The sequence below is a fragment of the Chanos chanos genome, chromosome 6 (assembly GCF_902362185.1).
Source record: "Chanos chanos chromosome 6, fChaCha1.1, whole genome shotgun sequence".
In the NCBI taxonomy this organism is placed as follows: Eukaryota; Metazoa; Chordata; class Actinopteri; order Gonorynchiformes; family Chanidae; genus Chanos; species Chanos chanos.
The window spans coordinates 15,501,003-15,524,243 of record NC_044500.1 but is presented as its reverse complement, the minus strand read 5'-3'; the positions used below and the strand labels follow the sequence as shown (position 1 = coordinate 15,524,243).

The 23,241-nt window shown below is 38.9% G+C and overlaps 2 protein-coding genes across 3 annotated transcripts; one reads left to right on the top strand and one right to left on the bottom strand.

Moving 5' to 3' along the window:
• The first annotated feature begins 2,619 nt into the window (after positions 1–2,619).
• On the top strand, positions 2,620–9,964 carry drd2a (dopamine receptor D2a). Of its 2 annotated transcripts, XM_030777087.1 has the most exons (7): positions 2,620–2,898; positions 5,395–5,504; positions 6,416–6,552; positions 6,766–6,965; positions 8,661–8,744; positions 9,106–9,442; positions 9,777–9,964. In XM_030777087.1, exons 1-7 carry the CDS (start codon positions 2,620–2,622, stop codon positions 9,962–9,964), a joined length of 1,335 nt encoding a protein of 444 aa, XP_030632947.1. The 2 variants fall into 2 exon arrangements, with proteins under 2 accessions (XP_030632947.1, XP_030632949.1); XM_030777089.1 differs by lacking the exon at positions 8,661–8,744.
• Positions 9,965–18,152: 8,188 nt separating this feature from the next.
• On the bottom strand, positions 18,153–22,628 carry ankk1 (ankyrin repeat and kinase domain containing 1). The gene is made up of 8 exons (XM_030778101.1): positions 22,429–22,628; positions 21,848–22,130; positions 21,517–21,668; positions 21,262–21,311; positions 20,889–21,044; positions 20,089–20,213; positions 19,638–19,668; positions 18,153–19,417 (listed from the first exon to the last, which is right to left on the bottom strand). The coding sequence occupies exons 1-8, from the start codon at positions 22,626–22,628 to the stop codon at positions 18,153–18,155; spliced, it is 2,262 nt and encodes a 753-aa protein (XP_030633961.1).
• Between the last annotated feature and the right edge of the window lie 613 nt (positions 22,629–23,241).

The window sequence follows — 23,241 nt, the reverse complement described above, 5'->3', positions numbered from 1 at the left end:
TGTGTGACGCAGAAGGATAACACACAAATCCTCACAACTGGGCTTATTTGTCCGCACCTTGATGTGATAAAATTGATTTGGATTCGCGCCGCTTTCACTCATTTATTTGGTTGTTCTTCTAGACCCGCTCTTTCAGTATGGATATGGAATTTGTCCGAAAGCCAAGAATCTGCTTTGTGTCCTTGGCAGCAGTACTTACAAGTATTTCCCTTTTCATGCTCACAAGGCTGTGACCTGAAATTGTGGACCTCTTGCTGCTCTTTCTGTGCTTTGGCCATATGTTTCCAAACAATGCGCCAGGTTTCCATCATGACACACTGCATACCTACCATCTGCTCAAGGAAACTGCGGATGGTCCTGGGTTTTCCTTTCCACACCTTTTTGGCAAAATCGAAGAGATCCCTTTGGGTAGGACATATATAAGAAATAAAGGCTTCTGAGAAAGTTTGTCGTACCTGAATAGTTGAACAGTAAGTGGGCCAGCGCCTGGCCCCTACTTTTCCTGCCAGCTAAACAGCAAGAGTTGAACAGTCTTTTTATGTCATTCATCAAAAAACTTCAGACGGACGATGATAGACAGAAGTATTTAAACGATCCATGTTTTAGGAAATGGTGAGGTCTTGTATTAGGGCATCTCTGATGCAATGCTGAAGTAACTGCTTTGCTCAAGCCGAGCAAAGGAGAAATTATGAACCAGGTAGTTTTCCGTTTAGAGTTTATTTTCCTTTGCTGCTCTGCTGAGGATTTCATCCAATATTCTTTGAGATCTTAGCGGGTATTCCTCTTCTCCCCTGCAGAGCAAGTAGAGTTCTCTAGGGCTGGCAGCAGTCTAAGTCTGGAATAAAGATGTAGAGTGTCAGGTCTATGATCTGAGTCCTGTATAAGAATATGATATTAAAGGATATGTTCGTATCTCTCCACAGTAACATCATGACCTGATTTGAGGTTAGGTGAATGGACTGGAAGAATCCCAGCTAACATATAATATCCATTAAAGACAGTCTAACCAGGTTTTAAAGGATCCTCCTATACTTGTTTTTGGAACTGTATGTGGTTAAGGACTTCATAAGAATGGACCAGACACTGTGATTTCACTAAGTTTGATGAGAAAATCAGAAAACTTTTGGTTGGCTTGACCTTTTTATGCGATAGACCAGAGCATCAATAACCAATCTGTTGCATTATTATCGAGTAATTTGACACCAGAAATGAATACAGATGATTAAATGTCATGTTTAAATGCCGGGTCTCTTATTTGTGGATAGGTTAATGCATTTTTAAGACACACATCATTGCACCATTACCATCAGTCAAATAAAGACATGGTCTTGGAGTTGGCAACTGGTCTTCTTCCAGGTCAGCTCTGACTGTAGTTGTACTTAAATTCATGCTAACACATCTGGACTGAAAATCACTGAAAACCACTCCGTATCTGCATAATCAACCAACAAAAATTCTTAAGAAAGTTTCTCATAGAAGTGTGATATGTTGATCTGAAGTTTTGGCCTAAACAGTGAGATGGTTTGCACACTGTTTTATACTGATTTCAAATGTAAAGCTTAACGTGACACCCTGGAATCATTATAGTAACTCTCAGGGTAGATATAGAAAAATGCATACTTGTTAAGAGTAAAGTGGAAACAGCGATCCTTGCGATACCCAAACCCATAAAACTGAGGTAATTAGAGACTTAACTGCTGGTTTCTTTTCAAGAGAAATCAAAATAAGGCAGCTATGCAAATGAGCCAGCGAAAATAAAAATGAAAATGTGATTAAATAAAATTTAAATAAGCAATTCTGACTTGTCTGTGGTGTCTAAAATGTGATTCTTCACCATTTGTTATCCCTGTGTAATTTTCGAAATTAACAACTTGTTAATTATTAACATAATTAAAAACATGCTGAGTACACAAATTTGTAATTGCAAATCACTGTAAAAATGCAAACCAAACACTTCACCCACTAAGCAATTGTTATATCAAACATAGATTTTGCCTGTTTTTGGCATGTGTGTGTGTGTGTGTGTGTGCGTGCATGCTTGCGTGTGTGTGTGTATGTGTGTGTGTGTATGTGTGCGTGATTTACTTAATATACGTGTTAATGCACCATGTCCGCATTTAGCTCGCTGTGTTAATTAAGCATATGGTGCACGTTGCGGGTTTTTTTTGTTGTTGTTGTTTGTTTGTTTTTTGGGGCAATATATTCTCGGCTATCGCACAAGGCACAGTATGGAGCGAATAGACTGTTATCCCAGTGAATCGGGGAGGATGCACAGTTCAAATAATGGCTTTTAGGGCAGCTGTGAATACAATCTTCCATAAATAAACTCTTGGATTCAAACAGGATGGGGCAGCAGGGTGAAGATTTAGCCCAAGGCATTGAAATGAGGGATACAGCTACTTTGGAGGGCCAGCAGGAGATGAAACTTCTGGATAAACCTTGAGGAAAGTTGCCCTAGTGGTTACAGGATTAGTAAACACACTGAATATGAAAAAAAAAAAAGCCATGACACAGACATTGAATGTGACGAAGGGAATGTTCAGAACTTAGTATAATGAATTTCCTTTTTGTGTGTTTGGTTCTAGGGCCCTGTTTTGGCCTCAAAGTCACTCACAGCTGATGGATGTCCTTACAGAGTATGCCTATAACGAGAGCTTCTTTGAACATGGAATCCAGAGCTTCAATGAGACGGAACGAGGGGAGAGATACCAGTACAATTACTATGCCATGCTTTTGACCCTTCTCATCTTCGTCATCGTCTTCGGCAACGTGCTGGTATGCATGGCTGTTTCAAGAGAGAAAGCACTGCAGACCACAACCAACTACCTGATTGTGAGCTTGGCCGTTGCTGACCTGCTGGTGGCTACCTTGGTGATGCCATGGGTGGTCTATCTTGAGGTAGGTTAAACTTGTACCAGAGGGTATGGTGTGTTGATGACCCATTAGAATATGTAGCACTCGCATCTGCATATTCAAAACTACGATACATATGTAATCTTATACCTTTTATCAGCTTTATTCATGTAACAGGGCACTTGAGGTCGCTTGAATCCAAGTCATTTGAGGTTACTGGTTAAAAATACATATCTCAATCAGGAATACAAGAACATATTCACTCCCCTAGAGAGAAGAAATTAGGCTTTTCCTTCCACAGTGATCTTCCCTTTTCACTAAGCATCACACACTCATGGTTTTAGAGTGTGACTGCTGACAGAGAGGAGACACAGAAGTAGTAAGTGAATCACGAGAAATCTGAATTCACCAGCACTGGCCATGACATTTTAATGGAGTGGAAGAAATGAGTAAGGCATTATTCAGATGGTCTTCCTCATAAGGTTTAAGCTATAGGAAATGATCAAATCATAATTTATTATATTATACTGTATCACACCAAATCAAAGTAAGCATACATAATCGATCTCCTGATGAACACCAAAAAATGTTCAAGGTTAAACATAAATAAATAATTTGAAAGCTTTGGCATAATTTAAAAAGTATGTCTCAAACTTGACTTTTACAAGACCCTGATCAATTTTGTAAACCAGATGTCATTGGACAGCGATCTATGACTGGCCATGTTTAACTGTTATTTTGGACCATGCTTCTCATGTGTCGCTATGTCACTGAACCCCTGTGCTCTCAAATTACCAGCAAATCCATAAGCTTTCATGTGCCTATGGAGAAACATAGTGACGTAGTCTCTGCTTTGACCAAAATATACGTGCTAAATATATATTACAACAAGCACTTTGGTTTCTCAGGTAGGAAAGTGGCACCAAGGATATTTTGCTCAGTTATTGGAAAGTGAGCCATCGTCGCACCATTGAGACGTACTGTAATATTGCCAAACAGTATTTTGGGAATTCATAAAGTCATTTTATTCACAAGATCATAATACCAGAGGCATTTATAAGAAACGACAGAGAAATGGCTCAAATTAAATTCTACTGTCCTGGTGGTTTGGTTGAGCTGCAGGAAGACAATTTATTGTTGGAGCAAAAGACATATAATAGTTATAAGTGATAATGGCATTCTATCTCTAGCTGCTGATAATTACACATAATTCATCTCATACTGAGCAACTGAGAAAAGTCAGCGCTTTATTTGTGACGAGGTCTAATTGATAATATGGTAAGATGATCATAAAACATCATTTACTTGAAGTGGAATAAACGAGGTGCCTGAAGAGCAATTTAAGGTCTTCCTCTGAAACTGAAACGTTTAGAAAATTTGGTTGAAACTCACACTCATCATAATTCTTGTTGTAAAGCATTGTGTAAAACAGAGGAGAGCATAATTACAATTCTGCTCATTTTAAAGATTTAAATCCTTATGCCTTATTCATTTGAGTAGCACGTTTTTCATGATGAAGTTTCAAATCTGGGATGGAACACCGTAGCTGTTACAAACCGAGCTGCAGAAATGACATATTTTTAAACACTAAAAAAGCCGTTTAAAAATATGTCATAGGCCACGTAATTCACATGGGCTTTACTCTACATACTTCAGCGTTGCCCTGTCAATAATACCACAAACTTAATCTATTACACCCAAACACATCTTTCATCTACAGGCAATTTTCAGCTGACCAGCAGCTATCTTTTACAATGCATTAAGCAATTCACAAGTTATTTGTTGGGCAAGTCATGTCCAAAAAGATTATTTTTTTTAATTATTTGTTTATTTAAAGACCTGTTGTTTGACTAATTTTGCATTGGTTCTCCATCAGAAAAAATGTCAAACGGTTCTTAAATAAGTGTCTGTAATGCTAACATCAGAGAGGAGGACATAACCTGAGTAAACAGGATCCTAACTCAGGAGGCTGTCCGAGGAGAGACATTAATCAGAGAGAGGTCTATGAGCTCGGCCAGAGAGCACAGTCAGGGAGGGATGGGGAGATGTGCTGAGAGGCAGACTGTGCCCTGTTAGATTCCACTTCTCCACTGACTGTATGGAACGAGATCACAAAATAGTGTCTCACTGGTTACAAATGTATTCACTCCTCTTCATTATCTTCCATTTTCCATAAGAGAGAAGTTAAGTTTTATTTTATCTCTACCCATACAGAGAATATAACACACACACAGACACACGCACACACACACACACACACACACACGCACACACACACAAACAAATCAAGGCTGATAATCTGCTTTTTTATTAGAGTGTTAGCAAAACATCTAAAGAATTATTTCCCACAAAACACACATTACACAAAGAGAGAGAGAGAGAGAGAGAGAGAGAAATAAGCTTGTTGCTCATTTGCATTTTAGTGTTAGCAAAAATGTGGAGAGAATTATTTTCTGCCTGACTGTGAAAATACCTGCAGACATGTTTTTATCTTAAAGGTGGGAAAATGCTTATTTTTGTTGTTCCTTTTGTTGATGACAGGTGGTTGGAGAGTGGCGCTTTAGCACGATCCACTGCGACATCTTCGTAACTCTTGATGTTATGATGTGCACTGCAAGTATTCTCAATCTCTGTGCCATTAGCATTGACAGGTAAGTGTCTTTCTAATAACCTCATTACCTTTATCAGAATGGAACTGCGTTTACAAACAAGAGCAAATGAAGAGTGAATCTCGTGAGCACCAGGGAGATAATATAGGTAAACGAAGCTTCATAGACACGGGGTGATTTCTTTAAGTATTTGGTACAGGAATCCTTATGGATATCCAGACTTAATGAATTAGACAGAGGGAGTCTAAGGAGTTAGAGAGAACTCATACTGTACGTGATCTAAAAAGTGGTGGATTTGAGTGTTCTGAGACACGCCCATGCTTTCTTCCTTACACTCTTATGATGCACCATAGCGACGCTTGTATATGAAAATATTGACTATTGTGTTACATTCTAATAATGCGGTGGCACAGAACTGCAAAGGAATGCCTGTGGTGTTTTATAGCACCATTATACTTTGACCCTCCTCTAGATGAATGACAAAGTAGTTACTATGCCAGAATCAATGAATGGTCTTAGAGGGATTTTTGTCTTTAGTCTGACGCCACCAGGTGACCCAAGAATAGACCCATTTTAACCATTTTAAACTCAGCTCACAATAGGAGATGTTGAAGGCTGTGTTACCTGCCAACGGAGGTGATACTAAGTACTACAAAACAAAGTTTCTATTTTGAATCCGTTATAAAATGCAGATTGATAGTAAGGTAGTATTAAAGTTTGCAGGAGGATATCATCTTAAACATTATACTAAACCACTTACTGTTCACTTACAGACTGATTAAAAATCATTTTTGATCAGGTGAATGCAAGCTTTTGCGTACATACGTGCATCCATGGTTACATGTTGAAATTCAGCTCTCAGAAAGTGGGATGTATTTTTTTAGCTTGCAAAAAGATGAAAAACTGTTGAAGCTCTCCTCGTATAAGTAGGCTAACTGTCTACTCACTCACAGGTACACTGCTGTTGCCATGCCGATGTTATATAACACACGGTACAGCTCTAAGAGGCGAGTCACGGTCATGATTTCTGTGGTTTGGATTCTGTCCTTTGCAATATCATGTCCTCTGTTGTTTGGATTGAACAACACAGGTAAATGCTGAATACTGAATACTCAGATTTCTCAGTGCTTTCCTAACTAGCAACAATCATTCGCTCGGAACACTTAACCACTTTGAAAGTCCATTAAAAACAATCAATCCTTTTAAATAAGTAATTTGTTTGTTGTATTATTAGGGGGTGGAAACATCTCTGTGTTGTGTTGATTTTGTTTGTTATCAGAGTTTTTTTTCCTCTACGTTTCAGCGACCCGCGATGACGCTCTCTGCATCATCGCCAACCCTGCTTTCGTGGTGTACTCCTCTATCGTGTCCTTCTACGTTCCTTTCATCATCACACTGTTGGTGTATGTGCAGATCTACGTAGTGCTTCGGAAGAGACGGAAACGCGTTAACACTAAGCGTACCTGTCCAGGCACAGACGCAGACGTGGGTGCCAGTCTAAAGGTAATGCCCTTAACTCCCACATGCCTCAGATACAGACTGGAAAACAATGGTTGAAATTGCCCATAGCTTTACGATGACTCACAGTTAAAATTTAGAGCTCAGTACCATTATTTGATTCAACGGCCAGAAAAAAAAGTGACCTGTACATATTTCACAGCCAGTGTTTTGGCCAGCAATTTTTTTTGTCATTTTTAATTACTGTATATCTGGGACTACCCTTTACATTTTAAAGGACTGGTAAAAAAGCCATACCAACACCATTTAAAGCATAATACATAGACACTGAATGAATATGACCTAAAAATTAATTGTTGTGTTAATTACCGAGGAATATATTTTATTTAATAGAATCAGTGTTAGCACAGTACTTTGTCATTACTCGCAGTCATGTGTAAATTCATGAAGTGGCTGTATGCACATACCAATTACTTAAAACCATCAAAATATTTATTTAATGTTTGTTTGTTTGTTTGTTTGTTTGTATGATTGATTGATTGATTATAGCTTTTCCATTTCACTCCTTACTTTTACATCTTAGTTTGATAAGTACATGGGATACCCCGATAGTTGTCACTGAAGTACAGCATTAATCACAACGCATCAGGGCAGATTCATGTTGTGAACAAGAATGTCTTTGCTCTTAATCTTGTGGTAATATGTGGTAATATCTCGTGTCTGTTTTGAATGGTAACTGTCGCCCCTCCACAGCTGGAACTATTACATGACAGAATTGGCCTTTTCCTTTTGCCTTACATGACTTAATCAGTATAATGCTAATCACTGTGTGCACCAGAGGAAATTTGCTGCTGTTCTGATTCTCTGCATTATTATCAAACATGCCTTGCTCTTGTATAGGTCACTGTAAAACACCAATCATCTGAAGCTGGTCTCATCTGCTCTAAAGTATACTGTACAAAATTGGTGAACATTTACAGCAACTTGTAAATCACTGTTATTATTATTTTACAGAATTTTGCTGGAGGAATGCAATGAACTGTGGGAAATTATGCGGTGACTGATTTGTTTACAGTAAAATACCAGAGCGTGCATTGCATCTGGGACATCAAAAAAGGTTTTGGCAGGGCAAATGGGAAAAATGTATATTTCAGAGTGATTGGGTATATGGATGCCACAGCTGAAAGGTGCTTTAGAACACCACCCTGTTAGCACACCACCACAGAGACCCAGGTTCAATGCCAAGAAGCAGTGGTTCCACACATACACAATTGGCAGTGGCAAGCCAGCAAGGGCTTGTCTCGTCATAGTGGCTGCATCTCTCTCTGACTGGTCAGATGCAGCAGATTGGTGGTAGACAGATCTGGAGAGCATAGCATGAATGTCTCTCCTAACAGTAACAATTATAAGACATTTTTCTAAAGTGCATTAATTATTCCATCGTATACTCTCATCTGACATATAGTTTCAAACTAATGGCCTTGGCAGTGCATTTTTCTGTTAACAATACCGTAAAAGTTCCATGTGTCTTATAAAGAAATCAGTTGTTACAGAGTCTAATATTTTTTCAGTTATAACATTAGGCGGATTACTGTGCCGTACATAGAAACGGTCTTGGCGTTCTTGCAGTAGTTTCTGTCTGGAGCTTGGGAACATAACGCAGTGTGGTTAATGATGCTGTAACAATTTGATTTTGCATGCCAGTGACCATGTGCTGTCCTCCCTTCACGTCTGTTTCAGAAATGCACTCACCCCGACGATGTGAGGCTGTGCACTGTGATTGTTAAATCTAACGGGAATTTTGCTGTTAACAACAAAAATGTGGTATGTCAACTTTTCTCTGCAGTTCAGAGGGGAATTCCAAATAAGGAACTTCTGTCTGAAAGCAATTAACAATGTGTCACCATTTCTTTTAGCACTTTTGACTCTAGGGGGGAAAAAAATCATCCGTTATTCTGAGGTCTGTACTATGTTAGACACAATAGTAACCTCAAAGTTGAACATTGGCTGATCTTATTCCAGTCATGCCATTTTCAGCTATAAGCACAAAGTAGATTTAATATATCTCTGATTTCGCTACCATCAAGGCAACTACCACTTCTAAGCACCACCTTGTCATTCCATAGTAGGCTACCACCTATCATCTCTAATTCTGTTCATTCTCTGTTGTCAGATTTTCATTAAGGAGGTTGTAAACCATGGGGAAGACATAGAGCTGGATGATATTACCAGTACAGACACTCCAAAGGAAAGGAAGCCTGAGCACACGGTTGGCCACCAGCAGCACAGTCAGCCAGTTAACACCAAAACCACAGAAATGTCGGTGGCATCTTCGCTGCCAGAAGCCTCATTCAACACAAGAAAAAATGGAAGCACAAAAAATGTCCCCAAAGTGGCCAAAGCTTTTGAAATTCAGGCTTCACCCAATGGCAAGACACAGACATCTGTCAGAACCTGCAACAAGCGCAAAATTTCCCACCAGAAAGAAAAGAAAGCAACTCAGATGTTGGCTATTGTCCTTGGTAAGACTCATACAGAACTGCCAACGCTACTGGTATCAACACACTTGGTGCAGTGAGTCATTTCTTTCAGGCTTTTCTACAATGCTCTGTTTCAGAAAAGGTTTTATAATGTGTTATATAATTTTTTCCATCACCACTAGGGTGATAGGCCACTCAGAGGAAAAGACGCATGCAAAACAGCTGGATGCCAATTTAATTTAATACTGTTTATGTCTGAGGAACAAGATCTTTTTTTTTCAGTCGAGATTTTACGTGTGACATTGTTTGGTGAGTGAGTAAAGATGTAGTTTAGTAATTCCCATTATAACAAAAGTTGTTTTTGTCTCTCTTTTAGGAGTGTTCATCGTATGCTGGCTCCCATTTTTCATCACACACATAGTGAACACTTACTGTCATGTCCCAGCGGAGTTGTACACTGCATTCACGTGGTTGGGCTACGTAAACAGTGCCGTCAATCCTATCATATACACCACTTTCAACATTGAATTCCGCAAGGCTTTCATTAAGATACTGCACTGTTAAGTCACGGAGCTAAGCAAAAGAGCCAAAGCAAAGAAAAACGTCATCTCGGAAAAGAATACCTCACGCACATGAAAAACATTGTAAATGTATTTATCAAAGACTCTTTTATCCTGAGGAATGTAAATAAAGTGATGTCTGTATTATGAAACGAAGTAATCTTGTTGCAAATTTCATTGCCTGATTGCTTAAAGAAAAAAAAAAAAACAGCGCGCGTCTGGAGAACGCTACGAACACCCGAAGAGACAGTTCTTTTTAATATTTCTTTCGTGTGGAAAGTTTGCTGACACTTACTAAGTTGGGTGGCTGATAATTACAAAATTATGACGGATTCAGTTTATCAGTCATTTTAAATGGAACGTGAAAAGGGTGCTTTAAGGACAGACTGCGTGTTTTCTTAAAGGGCCCCGGGGTTTGCAGACAGTTCAGTATTGCTCTTTCAATTATATGATTAGACCATGTATTTGTATGCTGCTTAAGCAATGCTGCCAAAAGTGAATCTGCAGAGGAGTTCCAGTATTATCTAAGCAATAGGCATAAAATTTGCAATAAATGTGCATTTTAAATATTAAGATGATGGGCCCAAGCTCTGAACCTGATAAGAGCCCCAGTTTGCAAAAAAAAAAAAATCTGCCAAACTGTTATTATTATTATTATTATTATTATTATTATTATTATTATTATTATTATTATAAGCAGCATATGCTCTCTGGCACCCATGAATGTGATGAGCCTGCTCTGATGCATGTAACATTCTCATAAAATGTATGTTGCACTAAGATAGATGCATATTAATAAACACATTTGTGGTGAACATGCTTTTTTGTGCATTTTTTTTTACTTTCCATCAGTTTGAATGTTCGTCCTTTTGCTTGTTAATTTTTAAATCAGTTTCTAACTAAACAACGTCGTATGGTGTAAAATTATGGATAAATCAGTTTTATGCTTTCTTGTTTGTTTTGCAAAAAAACAAAAAAAACAAAAACTGATTACATGTGTAGTGCCAAAGGAGATAGTTTACCCAAAGGCCCCCAAGTCTCTTTTTGATTAATGTGACACAGAGCAGCAAGTGCATGCTCTCTGAGCATTACTGTGTCTTTAGCCCACATGGAAACCATCTGTGGGCAGACACAGCTGGAGATGAGATTTGCAGTTCTCTTGTGCCACAGCCCCAATTTCAATTGCAAGATGCGGATTTACATAAGTACAACATTTATGAGTGCAACACATTTGATATATAGTCAGTGGATAATTGTTAATCGAGCCCTCACAGATTAATTGCCCGTGTATCCTATTAACAAATTGTTACCTGCACGTATTATAAATTGAGTGATTAGATTTCATTCTCTGAAGCAGTTTTGGCTCAAAGTTTATCTGGTCTACAGATTGCTGTAGAAGTGGGATCAGATGTTAGTCATCTAATCACACACACACACTCCATTGGACAAATTTTTCAGTTCACCAGTCCTGTGTTGTTGATACAACAAGATTACAACAAGATTAGAAGCTTCAAATCGGGAAAGTAATCTACTTGACCCTGTCTTTAACCCATTTAACATGGACTAGAATATCTTGGTCATTATGAGGGAAGTCAACAACACACAACACTGTAATCAGAAAACACAATGTTGTTTTATCAATCTTTTGTGAGCTATAAAATTTCTTTGTTGGTGTTGGATTTTAAGATGAACCAAAGACTTTTTTGTTAAGCATTAAGACAAAGCATAAACCTATACTAATACACCAGAAATACTTTGTTCCTGGAAAGAATTAGAAATAAATTAGCAATACAGAGTACTTCTGAAACATGCAGGACCATGACCACATAGCAGTAGAACTGAGAGCATCATCAGCTGAGTACTATTTTCATTACTGGCAATCAAAATTAATTATCTTTTATGTTAAGGCCCTTAATGCCCCCCCTCACAATACACACCTACGACCCCCCCTTGGTGTTCACTTGATTTACATTTGTCTGTTCACCTTCAGTAACCAAAAGGGGAGCAGATGTGAGGGCCATTTTGTGGTCACCTGTCCCTCGCTGGACACAAGATCAATTTAAATCTTGGCGAGGCATCGCATTAGTGGCAGGGAAATTGTGAGCTGAGCTGTGGTCCGACGTTAATTGTGGAGGGAGGGAGCGGAGGATTGGACAAGCTCCCACAGCACGATGCTGTAATCACATGCTCAGCGAGGACCTCAGAGTCTGGCTATAAAGAGAATTAGAGTGTGACAGCTGAGCCACTGGCGGGTGCTGTGTTTGTTTTTCTAATGTGTTAATAAGACTACTCCTACTGCCTGCTGGGCCGTACCCCTTATACGATTCCGGCCAAAGCCACACGGCCACCGATTAATTTTCACGGAGCAGAATTGTCAGGAAGTGCAAATAGGCACAATTTGTCTCTGGCATTACGGAATTACCTGAGGAAAATAGAATTGATTTGGTCCATTCATATCTTCTTTTGCTCTGTAGACAGTTTAGGTTTCAATGTTCTTATCTCTGTTAATGCTGTTGCTTTAACATGTCTGACTCCAGTGTCAGCATCCAGACCACCAGCAGTCTTAGATCTAAAATCCTTAAGGCTGATGGTGATAGTGAGAGTAGCTCAAAGTCTTTAAGGATAAAGTGATCGCAGTAATTCCTCTTTTGTGTAAAATACCACCCTATAATCTACCATAAAAAAGGTTTCCTAATGAAAGATGTATAATTTGCCAGATTTGTATTTGATTCATATATGATAGGAGTCTTACTTCTCTTTAGGGGCTTAACACATTCTCACATTTTGGTATTTGGCTTGCCTTTAAAGTCTTCAGAAATACCAATAAAAAAAGAAAGTCTGAATCCCATTTTACACCGCACCAAAGGTCTCCACTGAGCCCTCAATCCATTCAGATTTGAAAGTTATATTGTATTGATTTCTATCCCTACCTTACAAACAAAAGTCGGGCTATCTAGGAGAGGTAACCCAGTCATCAAAACCCTTTACACAACTCTCACCACAACTAAGCGATTTCTGTTAGATTTGTTCCAAACACTACAGTTATTTAAAATGAAAACTAGCTGTTTTTAAGTTGTCTCATTGAGTTCAGTGAGTTCTTACAACACCTGAGCACACACATTGTGTTTCTTATTTCAAAGCATTGTTCATTCAGTGGTCCGTATAGTCGCCAAGGAATTAAACTGTTCTGTTACAGTAAATGAAAAGTAAACATCCACATACTTTACCGCAAAGTCAATACAGATAGTCTAATCAGTGTGCAGTCAGACAGCTGGGTACAGAGTGTTTGTTGAGAGCTTATGTAGCAACTCTTGGGGAGGATGAGGAGTAGGAGTGTGTGACAAAAATGATCAAACGTCCATTAATGCTCTGGCTCTCTACCGAAGCCTGAAGGACAAAAGACAGTCAGGATGAACTAGCAGAAAATTCATTTGTTGATGTCTCTGTGTGAATGTTACATTTCGCCGTCAATCTAAAATCAATCATTATTTAAGGAACATGCTTGGCATTACAGTTTTCAGGGTGTGTGGTTCTTTTGTTGTCTAAATCCACTTCTGTAACATTTTCAGAGGAGATTTAGATATAATCCACAGAAATGATGCTTTAGGGTGGTGCTTTGACAGAGGACCATGGGAGTATAAATAGATGTAGCATTTGCATAAGTTTTGAATACCGTTCTTACATTTGATTGAGTTTGACATTCAGGCTCTCCAACAGCTCCTTTGTCAGTGGTTAGGGAATAAAGATGAAATAATTGAAATTCTCTGTGGGACCAGGTTTCCCAGGTGGTAGGTATGCTTCACTCTTATAAGCCTAGACCACACACACACATACACACACACACACACATACACACACACACACACACACACACATACCACATTCATGTATACCACAGCAATCATCTTTCACTGAGAAGGATTATTGGAAAACACCCCTTTGTTTATTTGGAATCCAGTCACGATGCATGCAGAGGGTCAAATGAAAAATTATGTATTTTGGTTGAGTTTGGTTTTGTTTTGTTTCTTTAATCTAATTCCACCTTTAAATGCTCACAGTGTAATTCTCTGTTTGTGTTTTTCAACTGTAATATTCTTGTATTAGGGAGGCAGCAATACATACTGCTCAGCTGACATTTGTTACCGCATGTATTATGGGTACTGATCACGCTAAAACAGCTGAACATTTCATTTCCCATATCTTACAGCTTTAACCAACGCCATACTACACACACCACAATCAAGAACACTGCAGACAATGATCTCATGTTCATCTTAACAACCCAAATTCCATTTATGTGGAACTAAGCACACATTCTACTAGCTTCAATCAGACAAAAACCAGACAAAAACTCACCACACACACTTCTCTGTTGCAAATCCAATTAACCAAAACCATTCACTCAGTCTCCTGTCATGCATGCAAAGAAATAGTAGAGACCCCTAGTCAATGTAAAAGTAGTGAAACCATGTTTGCTGCTCTCAGTCAGCAGGGGGTTGTCCAACATCATGTCACACTTGGTTCTTACAACAAAGCACTGCTTCTGGTTTTCCTTGATACCCTGTAATGCCTTTCTTCCCACCTCACAGACAGACACTATCAGGAACCAGACCACAGACTGTCATGCTATCATATGGGACAACGTCAGTTTTCCCTGCACTGCCCTAATTCAAGAACGGTTAACCAGCTACGCCCTAGTCCAAATGGTTTTCCTTCAAGCACTTTTCACCTTCCGCAATCCCATTTTGGAATTTTTCTCAGCTTGACTATGGAAGTTTTATGACCAGAACCCTTCCCTCCAGGCTATGGAGGGTGGAGAGCAGAGACGCTACCAGTGAGGCATGCCAAGAATGGATCCGCCATGCTCGCTGCTTTTCTCCCAACTCCTTGGCCGAGGAACACATTGGTACTTATGTGGATGAAAACTGGTGGCCAAATCAACGTGACAGGCAGGACAACATGTGAGGTTTCAGCGTTTTTCTTATTCTTTGTTTCTGCATGCTTAAAAAAACACAGTAACTTCTTGTTGCCTTACAGTACAATATGTATTGCATAAATGTATTAGTTTTTCAGCAGCAAGAATCAAATTTTCTATAAAATTTAACAAAAGTTCTTCTTTACCGATTGTTTACAGGAACTGTTTGCTTTACTACCTGAATCTTCCATTTCACATAAAAGATTTTCTTTTCTGTACCACAGTGCATTTTTGGTGCCAAGTTTGAACTTCAGATACGTCAACACCATATGACTCTGATTGTTTTACTTGATTTTGGGGCTCCATTTATAGACTCCAGAACAGAGTCCTCTCATCCTATGTTTGTAAAGCTTTGCATGTTGAAAATTAAGGCTAAATGTTGTTGCTGTAAGAGTGGAGTGCATGTAAATGGAAAGCCTATAATGTCAGATGATTGGTAGACTAATACAACAACACCAGAGATGAATAATTCTGCTTTTGCTCGAATACATTTACTCTGTTCTGTGATTTGAATAAAAAATCTACTGAGTACAAACTAAGGTGGAGGTGGCATCACAGAATGAAGATTAAACTGAGAACTTCTACTATAGCCAAGCTGAATGCAGTGAATATGTTCAAATCCCCTGACTTGATTCTTCAGTCCAGCAGCAAGTGGAGACCTTGATGTTTTATTAACACGAGAACTCTCTCCAGAGAGTGTCTGTGTGTGTGTGTGTGTGAGAGAGAGAGAGAGAGAGAGAGAGAGAGAGAGAGAGAGAGAGAGAGAGAGAGAGAGAGAGAGAGAGTTTCATTAAAAAAGTTGAGTTGGGGTTTCATTAAAAAAAAAAAAAAGCCTAATTCACTCATTCACTTTGGCAGTCTAGAACTTTCATCATTACTACTGTCTCTGACTGAGATCCCATGCAGAGCCATTAAAACAGATAAGGGTTCCAACTCAATATATGTCAGAATATATGTCAGATAAGGAAATCCTCTGCTGTTAAGAAGCTTCAGTTTGTGGACTTTCTAAGACTATGTGATAATAAGGTCCAAATAAATTCAAATACTTAAAATCATCAAATATATGCAGCATAACGTGGTCCATGAGATTAGAACATATGGCCCATCACAGCTTTTCACAAAAAGGGACCATCTTAAGCACTGATGTTCAAAACTAAGTCTGGCTTTGGTAATCCATTGACATCAGTAACAGATTAGACTGTTCAGGTATAAAAGAATAGGTGCTAAACCAAGTACTTAATTAACCAATTAATTACCCCGATAACAACACCATATGATATATGTTCACATCGTCCTACTGGCAGTTTTATCCACCTCTAGGAATTCGTAAAACTCTAACACAACTAGCTGTCTGCATCATACAGCGCCAATTAATTTAATGTTGGATAGCTAATCTGAATCAGTAATAGATACTTAACGCTGTGTTGGCCTAAGCCTGCAACAGAGATAACACACAGGAGATGATATCTTTCCACATCATGTAACTTCTTGGTCCTGAGCAAAACATGCTTGGCTAATGTGTCTGTGTGTCGTATTTCATTTACATTAAAGTAGGAGCTGTGGGTTATTCATCTAATTCAATCATGCACTCGTGGCAGCATTTATTATTAGAACACTGAATTTTGTAGACATTCTACTGGCATCTTGATGTGTCCAGTCTTGCATTTAATGGGTAAGAACAGCCCCGGGGCCTGCGAAATTCCTCTGAATTTGAAATGTTTCAAAGTCTAAGATTTACCTAGAGTCTGAGGTCCCTTTCTTGTTCCATTAAGTCACACTGAATTTATTCAAGTGTGGCATGAAGTACGGTATATAAGCCAAAGCTATCTAATTAAGAGGAACTTTAAAGGTTCTCAGTATATACACATATGTTACTAGCCTAACATGGCAGGGTGTTTGGAAAATAGCCATTTTATAAATAAGTTCCTTAAGCTTCAGTGGTCCCTCATTTACCAGAAGAATACAACAGGGGCTGATTCTGCTAGTTCACAGTGCCACATTCACTGATAAGCCCCACAGTGGTACTAAACAACCTATCCATCAAAGATAATTCATTCAAAGCTAAACCAAACCAAAGGGACATTCGTTAATGCAGACAAAAAAGAAGTGTTGAAGGATATAGGCCTCAATATTCAACCAGAAATGTAGGGAGAATAATTTTATTGGACATAATATGGTTAATTAATAAAAAAAAAAAAATCAGGAGTAGATACAGAATCACAGTGTGGTCTATTTCTCTTGTATTACTACTGTGTATTTTAAATTGAAACAAACAAAACAATTGTCCATTATTTAATTTATTTGGTTGTGTCGCACAACAAGAAAAAGAGAAAAAAAGACATCCATCCATCCTTGTTTAATCTATGGAATACAACTTTCTTTACATTCAGGAGTTGTATGAATTCCAGTTTTTGGAAGGATCTTGTAGTTAATGTATTAATAACACCATATTAAACAGGTCATGAAATTCCCCTGAGAGAATGTTCTAGCCTCTACTTGGCATTCAAATGTTCATCTGCATTTCTGTAACATATTGCAAGTGATCTACACGAATCCTAATATATTGGAATATTGGATACATTCTGACATTCAACTTCAATGCTCTGTGGATCACAGAGTAGCACTTGAAGATTGAAATTTATTACGGTAATGACTCAATGTTCTAGCGAGTGTTGTAAGTAAGTGCTAATGTGGTCTGCAACGCTCACAGGTATGTAAGGATCGCATATACTGTTTACAGAAATCATGCACTGAAAATATGGGTCAAGGCAATCTGTGAACAGCAAAAGGTCACTAAGGCAAATAGTAGGAGAGGGTGTAGAGGGTGGAGAAGTAGAGGGTGGAACGCTGTCAGACAAGTTCTTCACATTTTAGAGTACATGGTCAGAGGTTTGGAAATCATAGACACTCTTGCTATTCTGTGAGATTATTCACAGGAAGGCTGCTGCACGGATGGCTTGTTCTGAATATTTCTCTTGACCGTAGCATCTTTCAGCCTTTCTGATTCAATTTGTTACAATGCAATAACACATCTGAGCGTTATGATAAATTGGAATAGCAAATGTTAAATGAGCCGAAAATATTTATCACAATAAATGCGGTTACGTCATAGGAGCAGGATACATAGAGGGAGAGAAATCAATAGCAGAGAGATCAATGTGGTCCTCCTCCCGATAATACAGCTATCTGTCACCGCGCTCTCCTTGTTTTTAATGGCTCAGCACATGATCTCGTCTTCTTCCAGAAGAGGAACTGCCTCTTTGTTATGACACTGCTTAGCAAGAGTGAAAGCAGTGCACCCTTTGGAGTCAACTATGCCCCTGCGTGCATTATTAAGGAGCAGAGCTTTGATAATGGGAATGTTCCCATTCTGGGCAGCTAGGTGCAGTGGAGTCGACTGGCTGCAGTTCTGAGAATTGACGTCAGCCTTGTGGGAGATAAGCTGGAGGACGTTGGGGAAACTGCCGTTGCTACAGGCCAGGTGGAGCGGAGTCCAACCGTTGTTCTCAGCCAGATTGGGGTCAGCCCCAGCTGTGAGGAGCACTGACACCACCTCCTCCTGCCTATAGTGACATGCCAAATGAAGAGGCGTCCAACCGTTTTCCCCCTGGGAGTTCACCGAACCTTTGTGCTCCTCCAAGACCAGTACAGTCTCAGGGTGCCCTTTCAGTGCGGCCAAATGCATGGGCGTCCAGCCCTGGAAGGTCTTTTCATCAGGGTTCCCTCCTTTGCTCAAAAGCTGCCTACAGATGCCACTGTGTCCCCTCAGAGCAGCAAAGTGTAGAGCGCTATAGTTACGGTTGTCCACAATGTTGACATCTGCACCTTTCGTAAGCAGCAAACGAGCCACCCTGAAGTGTCCTTCTTCAGCCACCAAATGTAATGCAGTCGCTTTGGAGGCGTCTTTCTTATTGGGGTCAGCTCCTTGCATGAGAAGAAGCTTAGCAATGTTAAGGTGCCCATACATACAAGCTACGTGAAGCGGCGTCCTTCCAGACTGCGCCTCCTGCTCATTGATGCCCGTGACACGAGGCAGCAAGATACGCACTACATTCTCGTGCCCGTTCTGAGCTGCCAGATGAAGGGGTGTCCAGCCATCCCTCTCCTTGACATATGCTTCGGCTTTGTTGTCCAACAGAAGACGGACAGCTCTGTCGTCACCGTTTTGGGCAGCAAAATGCAGAGGAGTCCACCGATCCAGATCGTTGAGGTTTGGATCAGCCTCGTATTCCATAAGCAAATTGCAGATCTCGTGGAACTTGTGGAGCACAGCAATTATAAGAGGTGTGTAACCCTTGACACTTTGACAATTCACCTCCGCACCAAGCTCCAAAACCTTTCGAACACTTCCAGTGTCCCCACTTGCCACAGTGTAGTGAAGGAGAGTATTGTTATCTTTACAGGGTATTGAGATATGTTCTTTCTTTAAGACTCTCTTGAATGTCTCAAAGTCCTTCCTTGACAGAAGAGAGTGGATGTCGTCTATAAGAAATTCATAGGTAAAAAGAAAATCAAGAACCGTTATCAAAAGTTTGCAAAAATGTCACACGTTTGGAAAATGTGTAAATGTGAAGAAAAGTTGGAAAATCCTTTTCAATCTTTTTTTTTCCATCTATTACATAATACCAAATGAGAAAGACAGAGTGAAGTTTAGATAAGTAGTTTAGATTAGAAGTATTATGTATACTGTGTCTGTACTGACCAGAGGAAGCATCTTCTTTTGGTATGGTTTCCTTTAAAAGAAAAAGTTTCCAACATGCAAAGTTATGCTCAACTAAGTATGGCCCATGAAACAACTGACAAATTCATTATTCATTTCACAATTACTAATATATGAGTTACAGATAGTTATAGAACAGGTATTTAAAAAACATATGTGATGTTACTTTCCCTCATGCTGATCAGTACCTATATTTTATCGCTCTATCAATGACAAAAAACAATCTAATGTTTCAAAAGACAAGACATCTTTATTCTAAAATGTTTTTCTTTAGGTGAAACATTTTATTTACAGAATATACAGACTGTGTTGACTAAGGGGGAAAGGATTTTCTCTTGAGCATTAGACTTCTCAGACTTCACTTAACTTTTTCTAATTCCCTCAGTGCTGATGCTGCACTCAATTGCTAGATGAGCACACAGAGGTCACTTACTTTTGTTAAGCAGGTGGACAGTGTTGTGTAAGCAAGTTTATGAGGCCTCTCTTTACTCTCACATCCCCGGACCACATCGGGAATCTTTAGGACTTCACTGAGGACTTCAGTCTCCTTCACAATGTCTAGACAGATGGACAGCATGACATCATTATTGGATGTAATGTATTTGCCTTATGATTCCCAGAATTCTCCACATTATGAATGAAGATACATTTGTAACTAGCCACCCAATTATGTAAAGCCTTTGAACTTCTATGATGAAGCATGTTGATCAGTCTATTCTTCATGATTTAAGAAACAACTGCATAGCACTGGGAATGCAATCAAACCCACTGCATCAACTGCTTACTACTGAGGACATAACTATACCCTCCACAATGCAAACTAATGTATATATTTAATCACATTCACCTCATTATACAATACAGTTATGAAATTACTAGAAGCTAATTATACTATTTTAATGCTTGAACGCACATGGTAATCATTCGTATTCATTGATGTGGTTACTATATCAAATAAGTTAATTAAATCTTTTGATAAAGGTGACCCGTTCATGATACAACTGAACAGTTTTTAAATGCAACGTTGATCAAAGATCTAGTTATACTTGCTCCCTGAGTGGTACAGCAGGAATAATGAACCTAAAAGCAAGCAAGTATGCAAGGACAGTAAGAAAACAAGTTGTAGCATGATAGAAACCTGAGAACAAAAAAAAAGGTGTTTTCCTGACTCCCTAAATATTATCATGCTTAAAGCTGTAGCTTGGTTTACAGGGAATGACAAGGAAGTGTTACCTGAGAAAGCAGGTCTTTCACTAACAACCTGCTCCCAGCAACACCGCATTATTCCAATCATGTCCTCACATTCTTTAGGTTTGTCATCAGGAATCTTCTCCAGATGTGGCCTTTTTCCAGAAGACACCCTTATTAGTATTTCTGCCTTATTCAGTCCTATAGCAAAAAAACAAAGAAAATGTAAAAAAAAAAAAAAACTTCAAAAATGTATTCTTAATCAAATATGCAGTAAATAATATATAGGAAAATATTCATTTAAAATACATAAATGTTTGTGTGTGCATGTGTGTGTGTGTGTATGTGTGTGTGTGTGTGTGTATGTGTGTGTGTGTGTGTTGCACTGATATGTCTACAAAATGAACTTGGATGTCACCTGAATATGCTCTCTTTTGTGTCAGGATCTCCCACATCACTATGGAAAAACTGAATCAAAAGTTGAAGCACAATTACACGTTTATTTTCACATCATTAGCACAATAACTTTGCATTGTTGGTCACTGAACACAATAATGTCAGTTTAAGTAGTTCAAGTACAGTAGCTTGTAAAACCTGCACGCTGAACTAAGTTGTAATTTGACCTTATCACAAAAAGTCAAGTATGCTATGCACCCTAGCCTTGTACTCTTACCTGTAAACATCATACTTAGTGGTAGGAGGATCAGGGCTCTGTGTGAAGGCTTCTGGAGGGATGTAGTTCATGTTTCCTCTTGAGGTCAAATGTTCAATGAATGAATTCTTACTGGAGGAATCTTCCCACTTAATTAGCCCAAAATCTGAAATCTTTCATAGAGGAATCATCATCTCACTGTCCCAGTGCTTGATGTTATTCAGCTATTGCTGTTGCCAAGATATTTTCTTTAAAGTCTGTTCTAACTTTTCACACATGTTCCATAAATAATGTAATGAAATCACAGCCTTTTTTTAGCTCTTTCTTGTCTTTTCTAAAGTGTCTGTCTCACCTTAACATGCAAGTGATCGTCGAGTAGGATGTTTGACGGCTTTAGGTTCAAATGAAGGAGCGGAGGTGTCATACTGTGCAGAAAATTCATGCCCATGGTCACCTCATGAATCATTTGAAATTTCTTAGGCCACATCAAGACATAGCTGGAGAGGAGATTCTCCAAGGAGCCTTTGCTCATATATTCCAAAACCACTGATGGAGGATCACTGCACACCCCATAAATGGTTAACAGGTATTTGAATTTCACTTTTGAAATTTGGGATGCCTCCTTTATCATTATCCTGAAAAAAAAAATGTAGAAAAATATAAGGAATTTTTCTGCTCATTCTGCACCGTTCACCAACACATTGCTTCAACTAACACAGCAAAGTAATCTGTTACTTTCACAGTTCTTTGTTGTATTTTCAATCACTCGGCAAGCAGCATACTGTTCCGTTTTAAACAATGAAACAGAATTGAATTGAATTGAATAAAAGACTGTTTAGTTTTAAATACTTGTGTGAATTCAAGAACTTGCCGAAACTTTGCCACTCTGGAAGCAAATAACACATACTAAGTATCTTTTGTGGATTTTTGTACCTGTCAAGACTGTTGGTAGAAAAAGTTTTAAGGACACACTTCTCCCGCAACAGTTTGAGTTTCACCTTGTAGACTCGCCCAGAACTGCGCTCAGCAATTTTATCCCATTCTGCTTCAAAATCGTCTTTTTTAAAATGCTTGAATGATTCCAAACCACCATTGTTAGAAGAATCCATGCCAGACAAATTTGTTTCTGTCATGGTGCATTCAGCCAACTGTCAGCCAACGTAAAATACTTTTCCCTAACATGTCTTCTTCGCAAGACAGAACAAATGAACTCCAAACCAAAACTGATGTTGCTGTTGTGGGAGGACCTTAGCTGTTGACTATTTGCATAATAATGTTACATGGCCAGTTTTCACTCTCTGCTCAGGAAAGGCTGCAGACAAGAAGGACTGGATATTCCAGCTTCTTTTTTTTCATGAAAGTATGAATAAACTCTGAAGACATCTTGAAGTTTTTCATGTTTGTATGCATTGTACAGGTTGCCAGTATCAGTAGTCCATTAATTATAATCTCAACCATAAACTGTATATTCAGATGCAGATTTGGTACTTTCCAGTTGCAAACTCCTATTACTACATGCAATGTTTACGATGTAATTACTCTCTCTATGTAATTTTACACAATTTACATGGGAGCACCAGATTTTTACGGACATAACTGTGCAGGGATATAAAATTTGTATGGTATTCCCTTACTCAGTCAATTCCCTTTATTGGTTCAACAACAGGGCTCACATTTTTTAGAGGTATATTGCTCTGATTTACGTGTGGTGCAAATTTGATTTAAACGACACCCAGAAGCATTCAC

Excerpts from the sequence above, each read along its gene's own strand:
- drd2a (XM_030777087.1), top strand. The coding sequence starts at position 2,620 with ATGGATGTCCTTACAGAGTATGCCTATAACGAGAGCTTCTTTGAACAT. Across the intron at positions 8,745-9,105 it reads CTGTTAACAACAAAAATGTG|GAGGTTGTAAACCATGGGGA; the intron begins GTATGTCAACTT and ends ATTTTCATTAAG. Across the intron at positions 9,443-9,776 it reads GATGTTGGCTATTGTCCTTG|GAGTGTTCATCGTATGCTGG; the intron begins GTAAGACTCATA and ends TCTCTCTTTTAG.
- ankk1 (XM_030778101.1), bottom strand. The coding sequence starts at position 22,628 with ATGACAGAAACAAATTTGTCTGGCATGGATTCTTCTAACAATGGTGGT. Across the intron at positions 20,214-20,888 it reads TGAAAGACCTGCTTTCTCAG|ACATTGTGAAGGAGACTGAA; the intron begins GTAACACTTCCT and ends CCATCTGTCTAG. Across the intron at positions 19,418-19,637 it reads AAAAGAAGATGCTTCCTCTG|ACGACATCCACTCTCTTCTG; the intron begins GTCAGTACAGAC and ends AATTTCTTATAG.